General features: G+C 32.4%; 3 protein-coding genes across 3 annotated transcripts; 1 reads left to right on the top strand and 2 right to left on the bottom strand.

The window, feature by feature from the left end:
- Positions 1–1,888: 1,888 nt before the first annotated feature.
- Positions 1,889–8,599, top strand: LOC130721094 (beta-galactosidase 5-like). The gene is made up of 18 exons (XM_057571826.1): positions 1,889–2,225; positions 2,342–2,437; positions 2,648–2,760; positions 2,971–3,037; positions 3,146–3,238; positions 3,688–3,837; positions 4,569–4,657; positions 4,773–4,878; positions 4,977–5,064; positions 5,586–5,704; positions 5,815–5,979; positions 6,113–6,291; positions 6,476–6,588; positions 6,683–6,792; positions 6,931–7,041; positions 7,129–7,242; positions 7,495–7,697; positions 8,097–8,599. Exons 1-18 carry the CDS (start codon positions 2,052–2,054, stop codon positions 8,236–8,238), a joined length of 2,232 nt encoding a protein of 743 aa, XP_057427809.1. The 5' UTR covers positions 1,889–2,051; the 3' UTR covers positions 8,239–8,599.
- Positions 8,600–8,816: 217 nt separating this feature from the next.
- LOC130721098 (thioredoxin H-type-like) lies at positions 8,817–10,588 on the bottom strand. Its single transcript, XM_057571832.1, has 3 exons — positions 10,405–10,588; positions 9,369–9,491; positions 8,817–9,166 (listed from the first exon to the last, which is right to left on the bottom strand). The coding sequence occupies exons 1-3, from the start codon at positions 10,492–10,494 to the stop codon at positions 9,014–9,016; spliced, it is 366 nt and encodes a 121-aa protein (XP_057427815.1). The 5' UTR covers positions 10,495–10,588; the 3' UTR covers positions 8,817–9,013.
- Positions 10,589–18,521: 7,933 nt separating this feature from the next.
- Positions 18,522–19,217, bottom strand: LOC130717403 (uncharacterized). The gene has a single exon (XM_057567623.1). The coding sequence runs from the start codon at positions 19,215–19,217 to the stop codon at positions 18,522–18,524; it is 696 nt and encodes a 231-aa protein (XP_057423606.1).
- Positions 19,218–20,305: the final 1,088 nt, after the last annotated feature.

Raw genomic sequence — 20,305 nt, 5'->3', positions numbered from 1 at the left:
ATGAGATGAGTGAAATTAGTTCATTAGTTCATTTTGTGGCGATTTAAACCGCCGCTAAAACAAAATAAACAATTTGTGACGCTTAAAAATTGCAGTCAATACACAAAAATCGCAATAAAAAGTATGACATTGACTAACTTCACTTATTTTAATAATATTGGAGACTAAAAACTATGAATTTATTTTGAGGATCAGATGCAATTCACCCTTATTTCATAGGAACTAAAATCATATTTAACCCAAAAAAACTAGTGTAAATTTCAAAGATTAAAAAAAATCATATTCTAAATAGCTACGTCGACATTAGATATGCACTTTGATCAAACATTCACATTAACTTTTCTTTACCCATAAAGCCTAGACTTCAAAATTGAAATTTTCCACTGTTTAACACTTGAACTGAAAGCAAGCTGTAACGTGAAAAATGAGGATTGAGGACGACATAATCATGATCTTCTTCATTACCCCTTTTCCAATTTCCTTTTTTTTTTTTTTTGACTAAAGCGTTGTTGGTATGAATTGTTGTTGTTGTAAAGTTGAAGGCTTCATGCAATAAATAAGCTTTGATTTCTATAATATCCATTTCAAATATTTTGTTGTTTCAAAAATTTAAAATAATTTATATCATTTTCTTGCATTTATACCATCACTTATACCATCATTTTTATTTTCACTAATTACAATTATCACCAATTACTTTAATCAACTCTATGAAGAAGCATTTGAAATAACATGTTTGGATAAGCTTCTATTTTTTTACAATTAATTTTAAAACCTAAAAACCATTCGGAGAAGATTCCCAAAAATTAAACCCAACAAAATTAATTGTAGAAGAATTTTCAAACACGCTATTAGTTTTTAAATGTATCAATTGATACTAAGAAAAAATAAGGTGATGCAATCATGATATTATAGCTTATAACAAGAATTAATTATGAGACATTTTTTGTTAAAGCATACAAGTGTGAACAAATGAAATAGAAAAAACTCATTGTCCAGCCCCCTACCGCTTGATGCGCTGACCGTGAGGCGGGAGATTAGTCTCACGGCTGTCGGCTGTGGGGATACCTTGGTCAAGACAAAAAAATTGAAATAATTCACATATTGAAAGGATAAGCAAAGGTTGAATAGTAGTATATAAGTGGAAAAACTCCCTCACCTATTGTCTTAAAGTTGTGGTGAATGTATAAGGAAAATGTCCAAATCACTTGTGCTCTATGCTATATATGGATGGTGGATTCTCAACTCTTTCATGAGCCAACAAACTATGAAGAGTTTTATACTTTTATGTTTCGTTGTGCCACTCCAACTCTCGTAGTCATGTTGAGTTCCAATGATCGAAATAAGAATGTGCGAAGTGAAGTGTTCGAGGGGAGTAAAAAAGAGGGGGAAAGAAAGAAATATGAAAGAGTACGGGATTCACATTTGAAGGGGAGTGTTGAAGTATATAACTGTGAATGACAATGGAAGGATAAACAATGATTGAACCGTTTATAATTGAAATGACTCACTCATTCATTGGCTTTATTGCCCAATGTAAATAGTGAACTTCTAACTCCCTCATGAGCCATCAGACTATGAAGAGCCTCGTGTTCAACTGCATATGATGAATCAAATTACGGTGAACGGACAAAAATAAAAACTAACGAAAATTACTTTTAGTCACTGTGATTTTAACTCAACGTGGTTTTCTGTTGGTTGTTTGGTATCTGAACATTCACCAAATATGCTCTAAGAAACTGTCCAAATATCCTAACATGAAATCAAAACAAAAAAATAGTTAGATAGAAATTACCTGACACGTATGGAAGAATCACACACAAGACAATCACAATGATGACAAGCAGAGTTTTAGATCAGATTCAAAGGCTCAAATATAAAATATATAGAGCCCATTACACATACCTCTGTCTCTGTCTTTTATTTATCTTTTAAAAACTTTCCCTCCATTAATTCACTTCTGCTAGACTGAGAACTGAGAAGAAGAAGAAGAAGAAGAAGAAGAAGAAGAAGAAGAAGAAGAAGAAGAAGAAGAAGAAGAAGAAGAAGCCATGGAAACCACCTCAGTTTCCAAGCTTCTCACACTGTTCTTCTTCACAGTCTTGTTCGTGTGTTCTGAGCTGATCCACTGCAGTGTCACCTACGACAAGAAAGCCATTGTCATCAATGGCCAAAGAAGGATCCTCATCTCTGGCTCCATTCACTACCCCAGAAGCACCCCTGAAGTGTGTTTTTTTTCACACCCTTTTTGCTTCACTTTTTGCCTTTTCCTTGGGAATTGATACTTGTGTTTCTGAATTCTGTTTTCTTGAAATGTGTGTTGTTAATGTTGATATTGTAGATGTGGGAGGATCTGATTCAGAAAGCCAAACATGGAGGCCTAGATGTCATAGACACTTATGTCTTCTGGAATGTTCATGAACCATCTCCTGGCAATGTACTACTCTAGACTCTAGATCTTCATCCTTCTGCAATTGATTCTAAATGCAAGATCAATTCTGGGAAGAAGCTTCTGCTTGAGTAGCTTCTGGATCCCAGAATTGATTCTAAGGATCTAAACTTGCTATTAGTTTGAAATTCTCAAGTGGCCTCACAGGCTCACACTTTTTTTTTTTCTCTTCTCATTTTCTGTTATGTTGGGGGGCAGTACAACTTTGAAGGAAGATACGATTTGGTACGGTTCATTAAGACAGTGCAGAAAGTGGGGCTCTATGTACATCTTCGAATTGGACCATATGTTTGTGCTGAGTGGAACTTTGGGTAAGTGCAGCTTTAACTTTTCTTATTTTTCACTCCCAAGCAAAATCAATTCTAATCACATGTTTCTGTGAGTAGTTTTTGAATGTCAGAATTGATTGATCCAAGCATGCTATAAAGATCATATTCTTTATGTCCTTAAAATTTAATGTTTAGTTTCTTGGGATTAGTGCTTGTTGTTGTGATTTCCAACCACATTCTTTCATGGTGTAGAGGATTTCCTGTTTGGTTGAAGTATGTTCCTGGCATCAGTTTCAGAACAGATAATGGCCCTTTCAAGGTTGAACAGTAATTTAAGATTTCTCTTCTGAGTCTCTCTGCTCAATTATTGAATGGTGTAAGTGACCAGAGAAATAATGAAATTCTTGTTGCATATTTTGAACTTTAGGCAGCAATGCAAGGCTTCACTCAAAAAATTGTCCAGATGATGAAGAATGAAAAGCTATTTCAATCTCAGGGTGGTCCAATCATTCTTGCTCAAGTAGGCTGTTCCTTTCACCTTTGTCCTATAACTGAAGTGTTATTCAAAAATTGTCTCCACATGAATCCTTCTACAATTGAGTGTATGTTTGGAAATGAGTCATGCACAGACTCTATCCAATGTAAGTTTGGGCAAACTCTACATATTGTTGCTTCCACTAGACATGGATCTGGAGAGAAAACGCGGTGATCAGACTCATTCTCAAACATACATTGATTCTTAATTCAGAATAAATTATTGGGAGGAGTTTCCGTGAGTAGCTTCTGCCTATCAAAATTGATTATGAGAAGAAATAAGTTTATCCAAACATGATATAAAAGTGAAATTTTGATGTTCCCAGATAAAAAAAACAACTCAGGAGTGGATCTGGCACTCCCAAATTCATAGTAACAAATCACTGGTTCAAGATAAAATCTTAATCTTATCTCAATTTGTGCTGTAATTTCTAGATTGAGAATGAGTTCAAGCTACTAGGCAAGGGAAGGGCACTGGCACCTGCTGATTATAAATACATAAACTGGGCTGCAAAGATGGCTGTTGGATTGGGTACGGGAGTCCCCTGGGTGATGTGCAAGGAAGATGATGCCCCAGATCCAGTGGTGAGACTTCTCAAGTTCTTGGCTACAGACTCAGTTGTTTACACTACTATTGAGGATTTCCTTCAGTAATAGTATTCCTGTTTCTTTAATGTTGTGTTTGGTTGAAAGGACAGGATAAGAAGAAGGGGAGGTGAAATAATCCTCTCGTTGTTTGGTTCATAAGGGAATGGGAGAATTTTAAAATAAATTTTACTTTTTAAGACTTCACTTTTAAAACACTTTCAAAATGAGTCAGGAAATTTAGGCTATTTTAATGTGTGTTTATATTTCAGTTGTTTTCAACTTGAAAGAACTTTCAATTCCAATGAAGTAGGGCATGTTTGGTTTTCAGTTTAGTTCGGTTGAGCACCAACTGACCTCCATAGTCCCTTCCACATTCACAGCCTAGGGATGCCGATGCCGCATTTTGCTTTCTGAGGCTGTTGCACGTCACTTCACCCTCAAATTTTTGCGTCTAATTTCAATGTTTTGGAAAGTGTTAGAAGTTTGTTTAAGGATAAATAATTGAAATCCAAATACACCGTTTGTCGCGTAATTCATTTACCTATAAATACCAGTTTGGCCCTCTCCATTGTTCTCCCCACTCTTTTCCTCTCCTCAGACAGTTTGATACAAACAAAACAGCTTTAGAAGAGTTACTCTCATTCTGTCTCCTTCCAACCAAACAATATGTAATAGTCATTAGATATTTATTAAGAGCTCATTATGATTCATCCAATTCTTAACCACAGATAAATGCATGTAATGGTTTTTACTGTGATGATTTCTCTCCAAATAAACCATACAAACCAAAACTTTGGACTGAAGCTTGGAGTGGCTGGTAAGCTATACTATAGTATTGTTTTTGGAGCTGGTTGTGAAACTACAGATGCTGTCTGAATTTTGATTCCTTTACACTTTTGTTATTCTTTTCTCTTCTATCTTTTGGCTATTAGGTTTACAGAATTTGGTGGCCCAATTTATCAGCGACCAGTTGAGGATCTAGCATTTGCAGTTGCTCGTTTCATACAAAAGGGTGGCTCATATTTCAATTATTACATGGTTGGTCACCTTCAATAATTTGTTTCTCAATTAAACAAAACATACATTGCCTTAGTTTGTTAAATGAGTATTAATCATGTGATAATGAAAAATGATAGTATCATGGAGGAACAAATTTTGGAAGATCAGCAGGAGGCCCATTCGTTACTACAAGCTATGACTATGATGCACCAATTGATGAATACGGTAAGATAATTGTACTATCAAAACATCGTGAGAAGATTAAGATTCCGTGATCACTTTGTTTGCACCAAGGGCTCACTAGGCAATATGGATAACATTACTGATATAATTTACTGACCTATAACTTTGTCTTAAATGACAACTAAGCAATGAAGAAAGTATTGATGCATACTTGGCAATTGAACCAAATTAATTATTATAATCCTTTTCTTTCAGATATATATCAAAATTGGCATAAGATAGTTCTGTCAAATATTCTTAGTATGTTTGGATTAACTTCTCTTTCATCAGAATCAATTTTGAAACCTAGAAACTTCTGTTTTAGAGTTGAAGATAGTTTTGTCTAATATTCTTATTATGTTTGGATTAGCTTCTCTTTCATCAGTATCAATTCTGAAACCTAGAAACTTCTCCTCAAAATTGATTCTGGCTTCAGAATCAATTGTAGAAGTGTTTCATTACATGCGCAGCATTCATCTTCACCCATATTGGCAGGTTGTAATTTAATGCTTTACTGACTTCAGGTTTGCTCAGAGAACCTAAATATGGTCACTTGAAGGACCTTCACAAAGCTATTAAACAATGTGAACATGCTTTGGTTTCTTCAGATCCTACTGTTACATCCTTAGGTACCTATGAGCAGGTTAGTTGCCTCTGATATAAAGCACAACCCTTTTCTAGTGGCTTACTTTAAGGAAAACTACCTTCAAGGTGAAAACAATGATGAATGATCCATGTCTTTCTATCTTCCAGGCTTATGTATTCTCCTCAGGAACCGGAACATGCGCAGCTTTTCTAGCAAACTTCCATTCAAACTCTGCTGCAAGAGTGACCTTCAAAAACAAGCACTATGACTTGCCTCCTTGGTCCATAAGCATCCTCCCAGATTGCAAAACAGATGTATTTAACACCGCAAGAGTAAGATTATTTAAAGGAACCTTTTATGCTATTTTGATTAATCGCGATGGAAGGTCTTGTTCCATCGAATATTTCTTATCAGCATTTCCCGATGCATCAAGTTATTGATTGGATTGTTATTGTTTTCATGAAGGTGAGGTTTCAAGCTTCACAGATACAAATGCTTCCTAGCAATTCTAGGTTGTTCTCATGGGAGACCTATGATGAAGATATAACTTCTCTAGAGGAAAGTTCAAGGATTACAGCTTCAGGACTTATAGACCAGATAAACGCTACCAGAGACACTAGTGATTATCTGTGGTACATAACTAGGTGAGTTACTTTGTAAATATCCTCTAGCTTGATACAGCAATCAAATGAATTCAAAGCCTAGAGTAATTTTTCTGTTTTATTCAAATTGATGAAACTCTTGGTCACTAGCTTGTATTCTCTTACCTTCTCAGTTCTCACTTCCCAGCAGTTGAAATCTTACTGATTTGTGATTTGAATGCCACAGTGTTGAGATAAGTTCATCAGAGTCGTTTCTTCGAGGAGGGCACAACAAGCCTAGCATTAGTGTGCACTCTGCAGGTCATGCTGTGCATGTTTTTATTAATGGGAAATTTTCAGGTATGTCTAAACTTGGTAGCTCTTATGTTTGTACTACATTGATGAATCTGTGTATGTTTCACCAAGATGATATGATTCCTATTTCCTTTTTCAGGCTCTGCGTTCGGGACAAGGGAAGATAGAAGTTTCACATTTAATGGCCCTGTCAACCTACGTGCTGGAACTAATAAAATAGCACTTCTTAGTGTAGCTGTTGGATTGCCTGTTAGTACCTTAGCTTGTAACTCCAAGTTGAACTAGATCATCCCTTTGAACTGCTTCAAGTGTTTGAACATACTTGGCAGTTGACAAATATGTTGCTATGATCTTTGATTGCTTTTGCACTTTTCCTTCTTTTGTTAGAATGTTGGATACCATTTCGAAGCATGGAAGACAGGTATCACTGGTCCAGTTTTGCTCCAAGGTCTTGATCATGGACAGAAAGATTTGACATGGCAGAAATGGTCATACCAGGTATGATTCACACAAATATAACTTCTTGCTTACATAGGATTGAAATCCTTCTTTCTAACTATGATATCTTATTATCTTCACAAACAGGTTGGCCTAAAAGGAGAGGCTATGAATTTGGTGTCTCCAAATGGGGTTTCATCTGTTGATTGGGTCAGAGAGTCACTAGCTTCTCAAAGTCTGCAACAGCTGAAATGGCACAGGGTAAGAACGAGTAAGGATCCTCTCATGTCATTGTTAAGTGAAATATCGTGTTTATCTCTCTTCATAAATATTTAAGAGATCTCACCTATTTAATACATATGAAGAGAGATATATTCACAATTTTAACATGATAAAACACGAGAGTTTGCACATGAGAAGATCCTGATCCGGTAAAACCAGTTACTTGTTTATGACATAAAAACCTCTACTGCAGTTTATAATGAAACTTTCCCATGAACTTGGAAAATTCAGGCTTATTTCAATGCACCTGTGGGAAATGAACCATTGGCTTTGGACTTGGGAAGCATGGGAAAGGGTCAAGTATGGATCAATGGACAGAGCATAGGAAGGTATTGGATGGTTTATGCAAAGGGTGATTGTAAACCTTGCAGCTATGCGGGGACATACCGAGAGCCAAAGTGCCAACTTGGTTGTGGACAACCTACCCAACGATGGTACTGTTTTTTCTTTTCTTTTTTTTCAAAAGATTTAACTTCAACATTACTACCTTAAATTGAGGAAAAGGCTACTCACTTGAATGTTTGTGGTAAAATTACACACCCTTCTGTTCAGAGCCATTGAATTGTGTAGTGTGTTTGCCAGTGTCTTGTGTCATACAATGGTGTGCAGAGGGGTGTGCTGTTTTGTATATTTGATTTTTTGTTGTGTGATTAGCATTACTCTATCTTTACATAAGAGGACTGATAACAATACAATCATTTTCCTCACAAATGATGAGTAGACTTAGGCTATGTTTAGATACTCATTATCATATCTGAAAGTTTGTTTACATTATACTAAGTCTAAACTGTTATCCAAACAAACTCACCCATTTTCTGTTTGGAATTTTGTAGGTACCATGTTCCAAGGTCTTGGTTAAAGCCAACAAGGAACTTAATTGTGGTTTTTGAGGAATTAGGTGGGAATCCTGAGAAAATATCTTTGGTAAAGAGGACAGTACACATTCCTGCTAGTAAACACAGTTCAGAGAACTGAACGGACATGAATGAGTAGCCAAATGGAGATGGACAGGAAGCATGAAGAATAGTACATTTTGTCCACCTGTGAAATTATATGTGGCTTCTATTTGCATTGGTATATGAATTTGAGGAAGTTATTATTTATTTACTTTGCGATTGATAGTTAATCCTATTCTTGATCTGGTATCAAGATGTAGAACAAGAGTGATTGATAGTTTGATACAAAAGGGGTGAACAAGTTGATTTTAAGCCTACTTTTTGGGCTTGAGTGTCATCAGTGTATCTACTTGAAAAAAGAGAAAATTACAAAGTTAAGATGTATGCATTCTATATAGATCACTTTTGGAAGAGTTAAATTTATGTGATATGCTTATAAACAGACATTTATAACTTATCTATAACCTATTTTGAGTTTATTTCAATAAACTTATCAAATTAGCTTATAAATAAGCATATAAATAGACGCTTAGTTAAGCTATTTGTCTGAACACCCTCATACTCAACTAACTCAAGTAACCAATTTCTACTCATGCTAGGATCGGTGGTTGTAATTTTTAATCATCAAATTATCTTTATTGTTGTCGACAATCATCATCAACCAAAGCAACCATTATCAATAAAATATCTTAATTGTACAAATATCTCATAATAAATAGTCATTTGAAGTACCACAATGCAACAATTTATTCTTCACCTACACTCACATTTCGCAAACACCATAGCTGTAATGGAAACATGCAAACTGAGTAACTGACTCTAAATGTTATTATTCTTGATCTTCATATGATAGTTCAAGCAGTAGAAGTTCCAGGAGCTTCAGCATGCTTGGTTATTGTGAGTTGCAGCTCTTCCTTCTTAGCACCCACAACCTTGTCCACTGCCTTGCCTTCTTTCAAGAAGAGGAAGGTTGGCATGGCCTCAACATTCCATTCCTCAGCAACAGTCTGAAGACATCAATGTGATTGTAGAATTAATATTTGGTGAATTTGTTAAAGAAAATAGCCCACATGGGCCTTAAGAGTAAGAGTATATATAGCATGTTCGGATTAGCTTCTCTTTCACCAGAATCAAAGTTCAAAATCAGTTGCTAAAGAGTCTCCAAACATGCACTAAATAATGTGTTAGCATAGATTCGGATATGCTTACCTTCAACTCATCCACATCCACCTTGAGGAAGACAACATGTGGTAACTTCTTAGCAATCTCAGCCAGAATTGGTGCAATGAAACGGCAAGGACCACACCAGGAAGCAGTAAAGTCAACCACAATCTGTTACATAATGTAATGCAATTTTCCATCAGAACATTGTCTAAGCTATCAAAAATCTTGTAAATTTGTGTGGATTAACAGCAGCAATCAAAATGAAACACCAAAAGAAACATATGAAACTTAACAAAAAAAAATCCTGAGCAAATAAACATAAAGAAGGGTATGAATAAATTGATCACAATTTTAACAAAACCCTAAACAAAACTGTCCCTTTCACCAATGAAATAATGGCACAAATTGAATTGAAACTGATCACAACAGCACAAGGTGGTCACAGTATATGAAACTTCATCTAACTTAAAAACAATACAATTTTTCCTGAGCAACTAAGCATAAAGAAGGGTACAAATCATACCATCCAAACATGAAATTGATCACAAATTTAAGAAAACCCTAAGCTAAGACTATCACTTTCACCAATGAAATAATTGCAAAATAGAATTGAAACTGATCACAACAGCACAAGGGGTCACAGTCACATAAGCAATAGTTTTGAAAGCCCAATTTCACATAAGCAATAGGAAAACAAGAACATGCACCCAAAATCTCAAAGTCAAACATCATAACAACAAAAAATTGAAGCAAAGTCTAATAATTCTGACCAAACCCTATTCAACAGTAACAAAAGATTTCGATCCTTAGCAATTGTTTCCAGAACTGAAATACCCACATCCACGGATTAATTTAAAAAAACAAAAAGTTTGCAATTTTGAAATTAAATTTCATCAATTGAACACCCTTCAGTTGAGGGGATCCTAATCGGAAAAGGGAATGCACCTGGACACAACGTGAGTCTAGATTCATGAATAAAAAGAAAAAGATCTAGAAGTATTGATAAAGAAACAGTGATTAAGGGAGTATGAGTATGGAGTTGAAAGCGAATGAATGGAATCGGAATCGGTTGGTTACTTACGAGTTTCTTGGAGACGTTTCCCTTCTCGAGATGCTCCTTCCATGCTTCGACGGTGTGGACGCCGATGACCGTTCCCTCTTCCGCCGCCATGTCCGATTCGGAATGAATGAATGAATGGGTTTTGGGTTTGAATGAATCTCTCTGGTTTGCTTAGCCTTTACGACGACAATATGATGGTCTCTGCAGGTTGAGGACCAACGCTTTTTATAGGCAAGACATGTAGAACCATGCGAGTCACGTGGCAAAAAATAATGTATAATAATATTTATTTAATATTAAATTTAAACATTTATCGGTTTGGAAAAAACTTAGTCATTAAGATTGGTTTTTAAAATATAATAAAATACACCATCCGATCACTATTGGTTATGTTTGACACGTTTAGCTGATACAGCTGAAAAGCTAGCTGAAAGCTGAAAGCTGAGAAGCTAGCTGAAAGCTGATAGCTGAAAAGCAAATAATTTTAATTTCACTCAAATTATTTATCATCTTAAAAATATAATATTAATTTTTACTTATTTAATTTTCTATATTTTTATTAAATTAAATAGAATAAAACAAATAATTTGTAATTTGTAATATAAAATTATTTATTTTATTCTGAAGTAGTAATTATTTCTGAGCGGGAACGATGTACATATGAGACAAGTGTGATAACTGATAAATAAATAAGTTTTTTTCTTGGTACATCGGAAAATGAGTAGGTAAATAGGTTTAGTAAAAACATATAAGGCTAAAGGTGAAATTTTGATAAAATAATAAGGATAAAAATGAGAATATATTTAATAAGCTATAAGTTTTAAGCTTTAAGCTACCTGAGATAACTTATAGCTTAAATCTTTAAGCTACTGAAATAAGCTCATTCACCAAACATTTTTATAGAGCTTTTAAGCTAGTCAAATAAGCTTTAAGCTAGTCAAATAAGTTATAAGCTAGCTGAAATGACATGCCAAACATAGCCATTATAATCAAAATTAGCTCTTTAGATTCATTGAATAAATGATGTATGTGGTCATTATTAATGATCACAATTCACATACATCATTTATTCAATGAATCTAAAGAGTTGATTTTTGCGTCAAAGGACGTAAAAGAGAAAATATTTTTTATATGAAAATATATATAAAAATGAACTGTTCTTATCAATAACTTAACTTAAAAGCATACCATTGTAGGCATATATATATATATATATATATATATATATATATATATATATATAGAAAACTAAATATATTAAGTTACGGTTTGATGCTGATAATGCTGTAAAAAAAATTGATACTGATAATACTTTCAAAATTTTGTTGACACTGATGATAAATAAATGCTTTTATATAAAAACTAGCTAGAAATATTATTATACATTTTGATTCAAATCTATCTATATATATTAGAAAAGAACAACTTCTAGCATGACGTGTCGCTCTCACGGGTCAAGTTAGTGACGTGTCGCTCCCAGATTAATTCTCACATAATATTTTACATGTAAGCTCTTTCTCCTTGGCTCCACTTGCCACATGTGCCCTGATTTTTACTTACCTTATTTCTCCTTAATAAAAAAATACATTTTTAAATTTTAGATTTGATTAGGATTTAGGTTTTTTATTTCTTGATTTTATCTTAATTTATTTTTGATTTATTTTTAGAGTATTAATTAATTTTTATGGTATTTTTATTGAATTTTCGGATTTTTAATTAATTCCGGATTTTATGAGTTTTTATTGTGATTTGCTAGATTTTGATAGTTTTTATCTATTTTTATTTAGTAAATTTTTAAATTTTAGATTTGATTAGGGTTTATGTTGTTTATTTTTGTATTTTATCTTAATTTATATTATTATTTATTTTTAGAGTATTAATTATTTTTTATGGTATTTTTATTGAATTTTCGGATTTTTAATTAATTTCGGGTTTTATGAGTTTTTATTGTGATTTGCTAGATTTTGATAGTTTTTATCTATATTTATTTAGAACATTTTTAAATTTTATATATATTAGAAAAGAACAACTTCTAGCATGACGTGTCGCTCTCACATGCCAAGTTAATGACGTGTCGCTCCCAGATTAATTCTCACCTAATATTTTACATGTAAGCTATTTCTCCTTGGCCCCACTTGCCACATGTGCCCTGATTTTTCCTTACCTTATTTCTCCTTAATAAAAAAATACATTTTTAAATTTTAGATTTGATTAGGATTTAGGTTTTTTATTTCTTGATTTTATCTTAATTTATTTTTGATTTATTTTTAGAGTATTAATTAATTTTTATGGTATTTTTATTGAATTTTCGGATTTTTAATTAATTCCGGATTTTATGAGTTTTTATTGTGATTTGCTAGATTTTGATAGTTTTTATCTATTTTTATTTAGTACATTTTTAAATTTTAGATTTGATTAGGATTTATGTTGTTTATTTCTGTATTTTATCTTAATTTATATTATTATTTATTTTTTTATGGTATTTTTATTGAATTTTCGGATTTTTAATTAATTCCTGATTTTATGAGATTTTATTGTGATTTGCTAGATTTTGATAGTTTTTATCTATATTTATTTGGTACATTTTTTAATTTTAGATTTGATTAAGATTTATGTTGTTTATTTCATGATTTTATCTTAATATAAAATATGTGATAAGTGATTTAAATCAATAATACATCCCATCAGCAAAAACCCTCTTAAAACCCTGCCTACCTCCACTATCTCCTCCTTGGAATTCATCTCCTCCATGCAATTTTCATCTCATCTCTCAACTGAACGGAACCACCCCCACAAAATCGTCTCATCTCTCAACGGAACCACTTTGCCATCGACTTGCAATCGCATCCCTCTGATTTGCTGCTTTGGACTGATTGGGAAGGTTGCAGATGGAGGTTTCAAATTATTTTCTTCATTTGCTTGCATAATATGTTATGGTTTTTTTCAATTTTATTTTACTTTACCTTTAACTTTCATTCACTCATGTTTGACTTCAAGGTCAATTTCGTTCATCACTTGCCATGCTAATTTCAAATTCTTTTCTTCAGGTTTTTTTTATAGATATTCCACCAAAATAGATTCTTTGGAAGCCATGGATAGTGAGTCCATTTTATATTCTATATGGAATTTTGCAATATTTTGATTTGTTTTTTATGTTTTTTTATTCTCCTTTGTATGTGATTCTACAAGAAATATTTTATTCTATTTTAAAGTTATTTTTAGAGTATAAATCAATTAGGATTTAGGTTGTTTATTTTTATCTTAAATTAATTAATACTCTAAAAAAAATCCCAATTTTTATCGTATTTTTATTAAATATTTTTTAAAGATTTTGTTTTGTTTTTATTGTCAATTTGTTAGATAGCCTCTCTTATGTTGTGCTATTTTATCTTGAAACCTGAATTTTAAAAGATTTTCCCTAATTATCTAAGATTTAAATAAATTATATTTTGAAAGAAGATTTACTACTACTCCTTACTAAATTTATAATGATGGCTTCGACTCCCCTCTTTGTCACGTTTCATGACTCAATTGGTGGTGAGCATTCTCCCTTTTCCTCTTCAAATTCCTTCTTTGCATAGTTTTGTTTATGTCTAATCTTATTTTGACTCGGGTTATAGGTGATGGTTCCGCCAATCTACCTACGCGTGTTGCTCCAAAATCAGTTTCTTGATATAATATTGTAGGTTGAAATGATTTTCTTGATCTAAGACATATTATGATTTGTTTTCTCAGACTATGCTAAGGAATGAAGAATGCAGGAGATTTAAAAAAAAATTAGAGAAGAATTGTTGAAGTACATTAAAGGCTCGAGATAGAGTTTGGGAAGGAAAAGCATGTGGCTTAATGCTTTTAATTTCTGAGGTAGGAGAATGAATCCTTTTAGTTAAAAGTTCTTTATGTCTAGCATTTGATTCATAAGATTAATGTATTGGTTTGAAGCTACTTATGTGTCTGTTTTTAATTTTATTCTTTATGTGTTTTGGTTGGTTCAATTAGGCTAATTTGAATCAAATGCCTTAAAGAAATCAAGGCACTACTTGAAATAAGGTATGAGAAGCTAGAAGAAGGAAATGAGTTGTAGGCAGGAGAATAGAGAGACAGAGAGAGAGGAGGGTGATTGCACACAAAGAATGCTAATGAAGTGGATATGTTACTTTCAAACAAAAGCTATATTGGACAAGATTTGAAAAATAATTTAAAGAAATTTTAAAATTATTTTTCAAGAACTCCTATGCCATTTTGTTATAGTCTTGCTAAACTATTCAACTAGGTTCTCTAATGCTTTGTTTGATATGGTAGTGAAAGAGAAGAGAGAAATAGAGGAGAGAGAGAGAGATAGGAGTTAGTGTGTTTGATTGGCAAGGGATGAGAGATAAAGGGGCAAATTTTGTGGGTCCAATGTATTTTTTCAATCTTCTCATTTTGAGTAGACATAGAACAAAGTTTGATCAATTTTTTTAGCTTTCCAATTGTAATCTTATTAATTTTTTTGGTTATTGGGAGGGAGTAATCTTATTAATTTAGTAAGCCTATCATTGTTTTTATATTTTGATATTTTTATTTTTATTTAAATGTCGATTCATGGCAAACTAATTCCCTCTCTTATTCTCTATTTAACCCAACGATGGGAGAGAATCTACGTCATTCTTTCTCTACTATCACAGCTCTCATACAAACAACTTATATAATTTACTCTATACCACACGTATTTCTCTATACTCATCACATTTTGTTATATTTTTTATTAATGTCAACTCCAACAATCAATTTGCCGTGCAACGCACGGGTAATAAACACTAGAGGATAAACAAGGGGTAGTTTCAAACTCCAAGCGCAATGTTGTCTACCAAGAAGTTTTTGAGAACATATGAGTGGTTAGTTTAATTTTTTATCTTAATAGTTTTTTTAATACAAACTGACTTCTAAGTGACCTAACTTTATTTCATTGTTAACATGATGTCTATGACATCTTATAAGTTGATGAACATCTGATGCAAAAATATTATTGTCGGTTTAAGGTTCGTTCTATTTTCCCTTTCAATGAAATAATTCTTTATTGATTAAAACAAGTATGTACAAAGTCTGATATATATCTTAAATTTTGTAGGCACCCTGCAATATTGGCTCAAACATGGATGACTTGAAATAAAAAAAATGAGGTCATACTTTATGATTTATCTTTCACAATTCAGATTTGTGCTACTATCACGTTCTTTTTTTTCCATGATTAATATGTATTTATCATCTACTTTATTGGTGATTCTTTTTTGTCCACTTTCCTTAGCATTTCAGACTCTTATATTTCATCTATTGTTTAATAATCACTTTTTTTTAAAATTAAATATGTAACAGAATCACAGTTGTTATCTAATGTATTGACACGTTGAATTTTTTGAAAAAGAATCACGTGCTATTTCTTCCATTTTCAAAAAAAGAATAATTTTTAAATGAATGTACTAAGGGTGGAATCACGTTGTGGTAATAGGACAGTCGTCACCCTTAGACACAAAATTGTTACTTGATATACTATAAAACATCATAAACTCCCTATATATTTCGACTCTTCTCCTTTAGAAGACAAATTTCAAGTAAACGAATCAATATATATTTCTTACACATTTTATTATTATATGCAACTAAAGTAGTGTTGACAAACTACTAATAAAAAAGTCAAACTTTTTTTTTGAAAGATAAATATATATATATATATATATATATATATATATATATATATATATATATAAAATATCAAAAGGCTTGAGAGCAAACTCTTAAGCAGGAAATACAAACCAACCAACACCGGCGGAAAAAACCCGAAAGTACACCCAAAGATCGAGCCAGACAAAAACCAAATAGAAGAAACCCAAAGACATAAAGATAGGAAAACCTAGAAAGTGCCGGAAAGAAAACAGGACAGAGCAAACAAACCAAAAAAAATTCCGATATATTTCATAAATTTTGTAGGTACCTTGCAATATTGACTCAAACTTGGATGACTTGGTATAAACACAAAATGATGTCATACTTTATGATTTATCTTTTACAATCCTGATTAGTATTACTATCACATCCTTTTTTTTCCATAATATGTGTTTATCGTTTGCTTTATTGGTGATTCCTTATATCTATTATTTGTGTCATTGTTTTCATGTTCATGAAGAATGTGAAACGATGTCATCTTGATCTCAATCAGGCTTAGATGACAAGTCTTTTGGTCCACTTTGCTTAGCATTTGAGACCCTTCTATTTCATATGTTGTTTAATATATTTTAAATAATCAAATAATTGACTGATGTATCAAATACGATAGACATATTCCCCGTGCAACGCGCGGGTAAAAAAACACTAGAATTTCCCCTTCTATATTGATTTATGAAATTTATAAGATTTTGTTTCTCTGATAAATGAGAATCCATTGAGTAAGATGATTTGCATTTAAGTCTGCTATGAAACCTAAAAGTGGTTGTTGTTTGTATTTGTGTATAATTTTCAATTGTATGTTTTAATTTTAAAGTACTATAATGCTATCTACGTGAGATTTTGTTTTATATAAAAAGTATCATTATACTTTTTTTATACAATCATTATATTCTAAATTAATTAATTGATATTATTTTAATAGAATAAATTTAATATAATTAACTTTAGTATTATTTTCAAAATTTTAAGAGTGTATATTTATATAAGTATATAACTATAATAATTTGATAATAAGAAAAGTAAGAGGAATACAAAATATTAATACATATGTACTATAAAATTATGACATGAATTTATTAGTGCTAACAAATTAGAGTTACGAGATCTCACGGGGAGAAACATTTTACATGAAAATGAAAATTTGTACGAGTTAAAAAAAAAAAATTCATTTTCTATAACTTAAGTGTATTTTTAATAATTTAAAAAATAATTATATATTTATGTATTGTTATATATCTAAAACACAAAAGCATTACCCTTTATGCAACACGAGTATACATCTTCACAAACAAAATTCAGTTATACCTCACATATGCAAAAATTAAAGCTTTTGGTTTATTAACTTCTGTGTTTTTCAAAATTTGTGCTCTTTAAATATCTACATCTTTATTATGATTATTCTTACATTCTTAGCATCTTAAATATTTATAATTTAAAATATGAATCGATGTATCAAATACAATAGACATATTCCCCGTGCAACGCGCGGGTAAAAAAACACTAGTTTAAAATAATTTATCAATGAAATAAATACTGGACTATGAATCACGTATGAAGTGGAATTTGACGTGAAAACCATTAATATTTGGGACATTTTAAAATACGTTATATAAAAATCAGGTAACGCGTAATACCCATTATACAGTTATGTTTGTCCACGTTCATTAGTGACACATTCTCATACGTCTTGATTCGGACGCTGGAGTGCTGGACGGTGCCACGGCGTTATGCCCACGTATATTATATATATAGGGATTTCAATTTTATTCTGAGTATTCATTCTATTTTCTTTTACAAAAAGTACAAATTCTGTTTACACGTACGTACAATTATTCGCAGCCAAGTTATACAAATGGACCGGTGAGGGAAACTTGGCAAGCTTCGATAGAAACGCATTTCGCTCTATGCTCTTCGAACTTGGTGTCGTGTGAGCATGTTGACTGATTAGAGCGACACGTCCTGCAGTTGGCACCCCAGTTGGGGGTCTTTGGATAACGATGTGAGCCCCCTTTAGGAACACGACAAGAGTATGGGTTTGAGCCAAACCAAGCATGAGGCTTATTAGACAATTATAAGACTCATGATGTAATAACTTAGATTAGAGTTTAACCTCACTATAAAAGGCTAGACTCTTGATTCAGCAAGACAAATTCACTCTGGTAGCGTTTGGTAGACAAATGTGAAGGGAACAGAACATGATATATGAGTTTCGTTCTATGTTTGTTGTGCTTTTAAGATGAAAAAGAACATGACAAAAAGCTCCTGAAACATACCAATCTGGTTCCGTGAAAAATGGTGGAACAAAAGGGAACAGAACGGAACACCCTCGGAAAATTTACATGGACAAAAATGCCCTTCATATATATTTGAAATTATATCCAGACAGTTTAAGATCACTTCTTTTTTTTTTTTTTTGAAACTAAACATGAATATTATTAAGGGCCAGACGGCCTTGAAGCAATTACATCCAAGTTTATCAAGCCAATAACGGCATCAGGGGCTTCTTCCACCCATACACAATCCGCATAGGTAGAAGCATTCCTGGCCAAAAAGTCTGCTACTGCGTTACCAGAACGTCTAACAAAAGACAATGAAAATAAATCAAAAAACGAAACATAAGAACGACAATCTCTAATAATATTATCTAAATAGGATCGACCCACGGCCTCCTTCTGCCACCACTGGAATAACTGGAGACAATCTGTCTCTAAACAAACTCGCCTAAAGCCAAGCTCAGTCGCCAACTGCATCGTCCACCTCAATCCACACGCCTCCGCCAAAAGAGATGAAAAAATGGGCACCGGATAGGAGGTAGCTGCTGCCATGATGTCCCCCTGATGGTTACGTGCTATCATACCCAAGCCAGCCACCTTGCCGTCCCTAAAAGAAGCATCAAAATTCAGCTTGACAACTCGCTCTGGAGGTCTCCGCCACACAGCCATACTCGTCGGTGCCCCCTCACGGACTCTGGTAGGACATGTTGTTACCATCCCCTTGACGCGGTCAAGAACCTCTGAAACCACCATCCTGCCATGACGAAACACAACCCTGTTCCTCACCTCCCAAATCTGATATATCAACGTCTGAGCCAACGCTACCACCTCGGGTTGCTGCTCCTGCAGGAGCGACATCCACAGCGCTTGGAAAGAAGGCACTGTCCAAAAGTGAGAAATTCTTATTATATTTGTTGAGAAACTTAAATAAATTTATACTTTTCAAAATAACTTAAAGTAAAATCAATTATTTTTTCAACAGTAAAAATTATTTTTTAAGTAATGACAAAAGAGCCAATTTGAGTCCATTTGTTTAAGGTTATATTTAGAAAAATCACTTTTCATTTAAGAAATCATTTTTATGTTTGTTTAAGCTTTTCAAAAAATCATTATTTTAATAAAGCTGAAAACGGATTTTGGAAAAACTACTTTAGAGCGTGTTTGTTTCAGCTTATTTTTAAAAAATCACTTTTTTCAATTAAAAATCATTTTTGTGTTTGTTTCAGCTTTTCAAAAAATCATTATTTAAAAAAAACTAAAAGCAGACTATTTGAAAAATCTATTTTAGGGTGCATTTGCTTCAACTTTTTTTTCGAAAAATCAATTTTTTTTCCATTTTTATGTTTGTTTCAGCTTTTCAAAAAATCTTTATTTTAAAAAATTGAAAGAGATTATTTGGAAAAACTACTTTAGGGTGCATTTGTTTCAACATTTTTTTTTAGAAAAAATCACATTTTTTCATTTTTATGTTTGTTTCATCTATGTTTCAAAAAAAAATGTTTGTTTCATCATTTCAAAAAATTATTATTTTAAAAGAAAGCTGAAAGGAGATTATTTGGAAATACTACTTTTAGTTTAAAAACAAAAAATATCTTTTAACTATTTTGATAATTTAGTTTTAAAAACTAATATATATTGAGAACTATTTTCAAAAACAGTTTTTAAAACTAAAACGTTTTTTTAATTCATACGTTAAAAAAAACTGAATAATTCATTAATTAGAAATAGAGGAAGGATCGATCATCTAACAAGATTGAGATGATTTCATATTGCATTATTTGAACCTACAATATTGTTTTTTTTTTAAACCAACCTACAATATTTGCTAATTGCTTCATTCATGGTGACATGATGAATTTATTATGAAAGAATAATTACATCAAAGACTAAACACAATTGAAGCCCATCATTGTTTGAGACATTGAGGGATACACGTAAGACGTAAC

Source organism: Lotus japonicus, chromosome 5, assembly GCF_012489685.1.
Source record: "Lotus japonicus ecotype B-129 chromosome 5, LjGifu_v1.2".
In the NCBI taxonomy this organism is placed as follows: domain Eukaryota; kingdom Viridiplantae; phylum Streptophyta; class Magnoliopsida; order Fabales; family Fabaceae; genus Lotus; species Lotus japonicus.
This window is presented reverse-complemented; position numbering and strand designations above follow the sequence as displayed.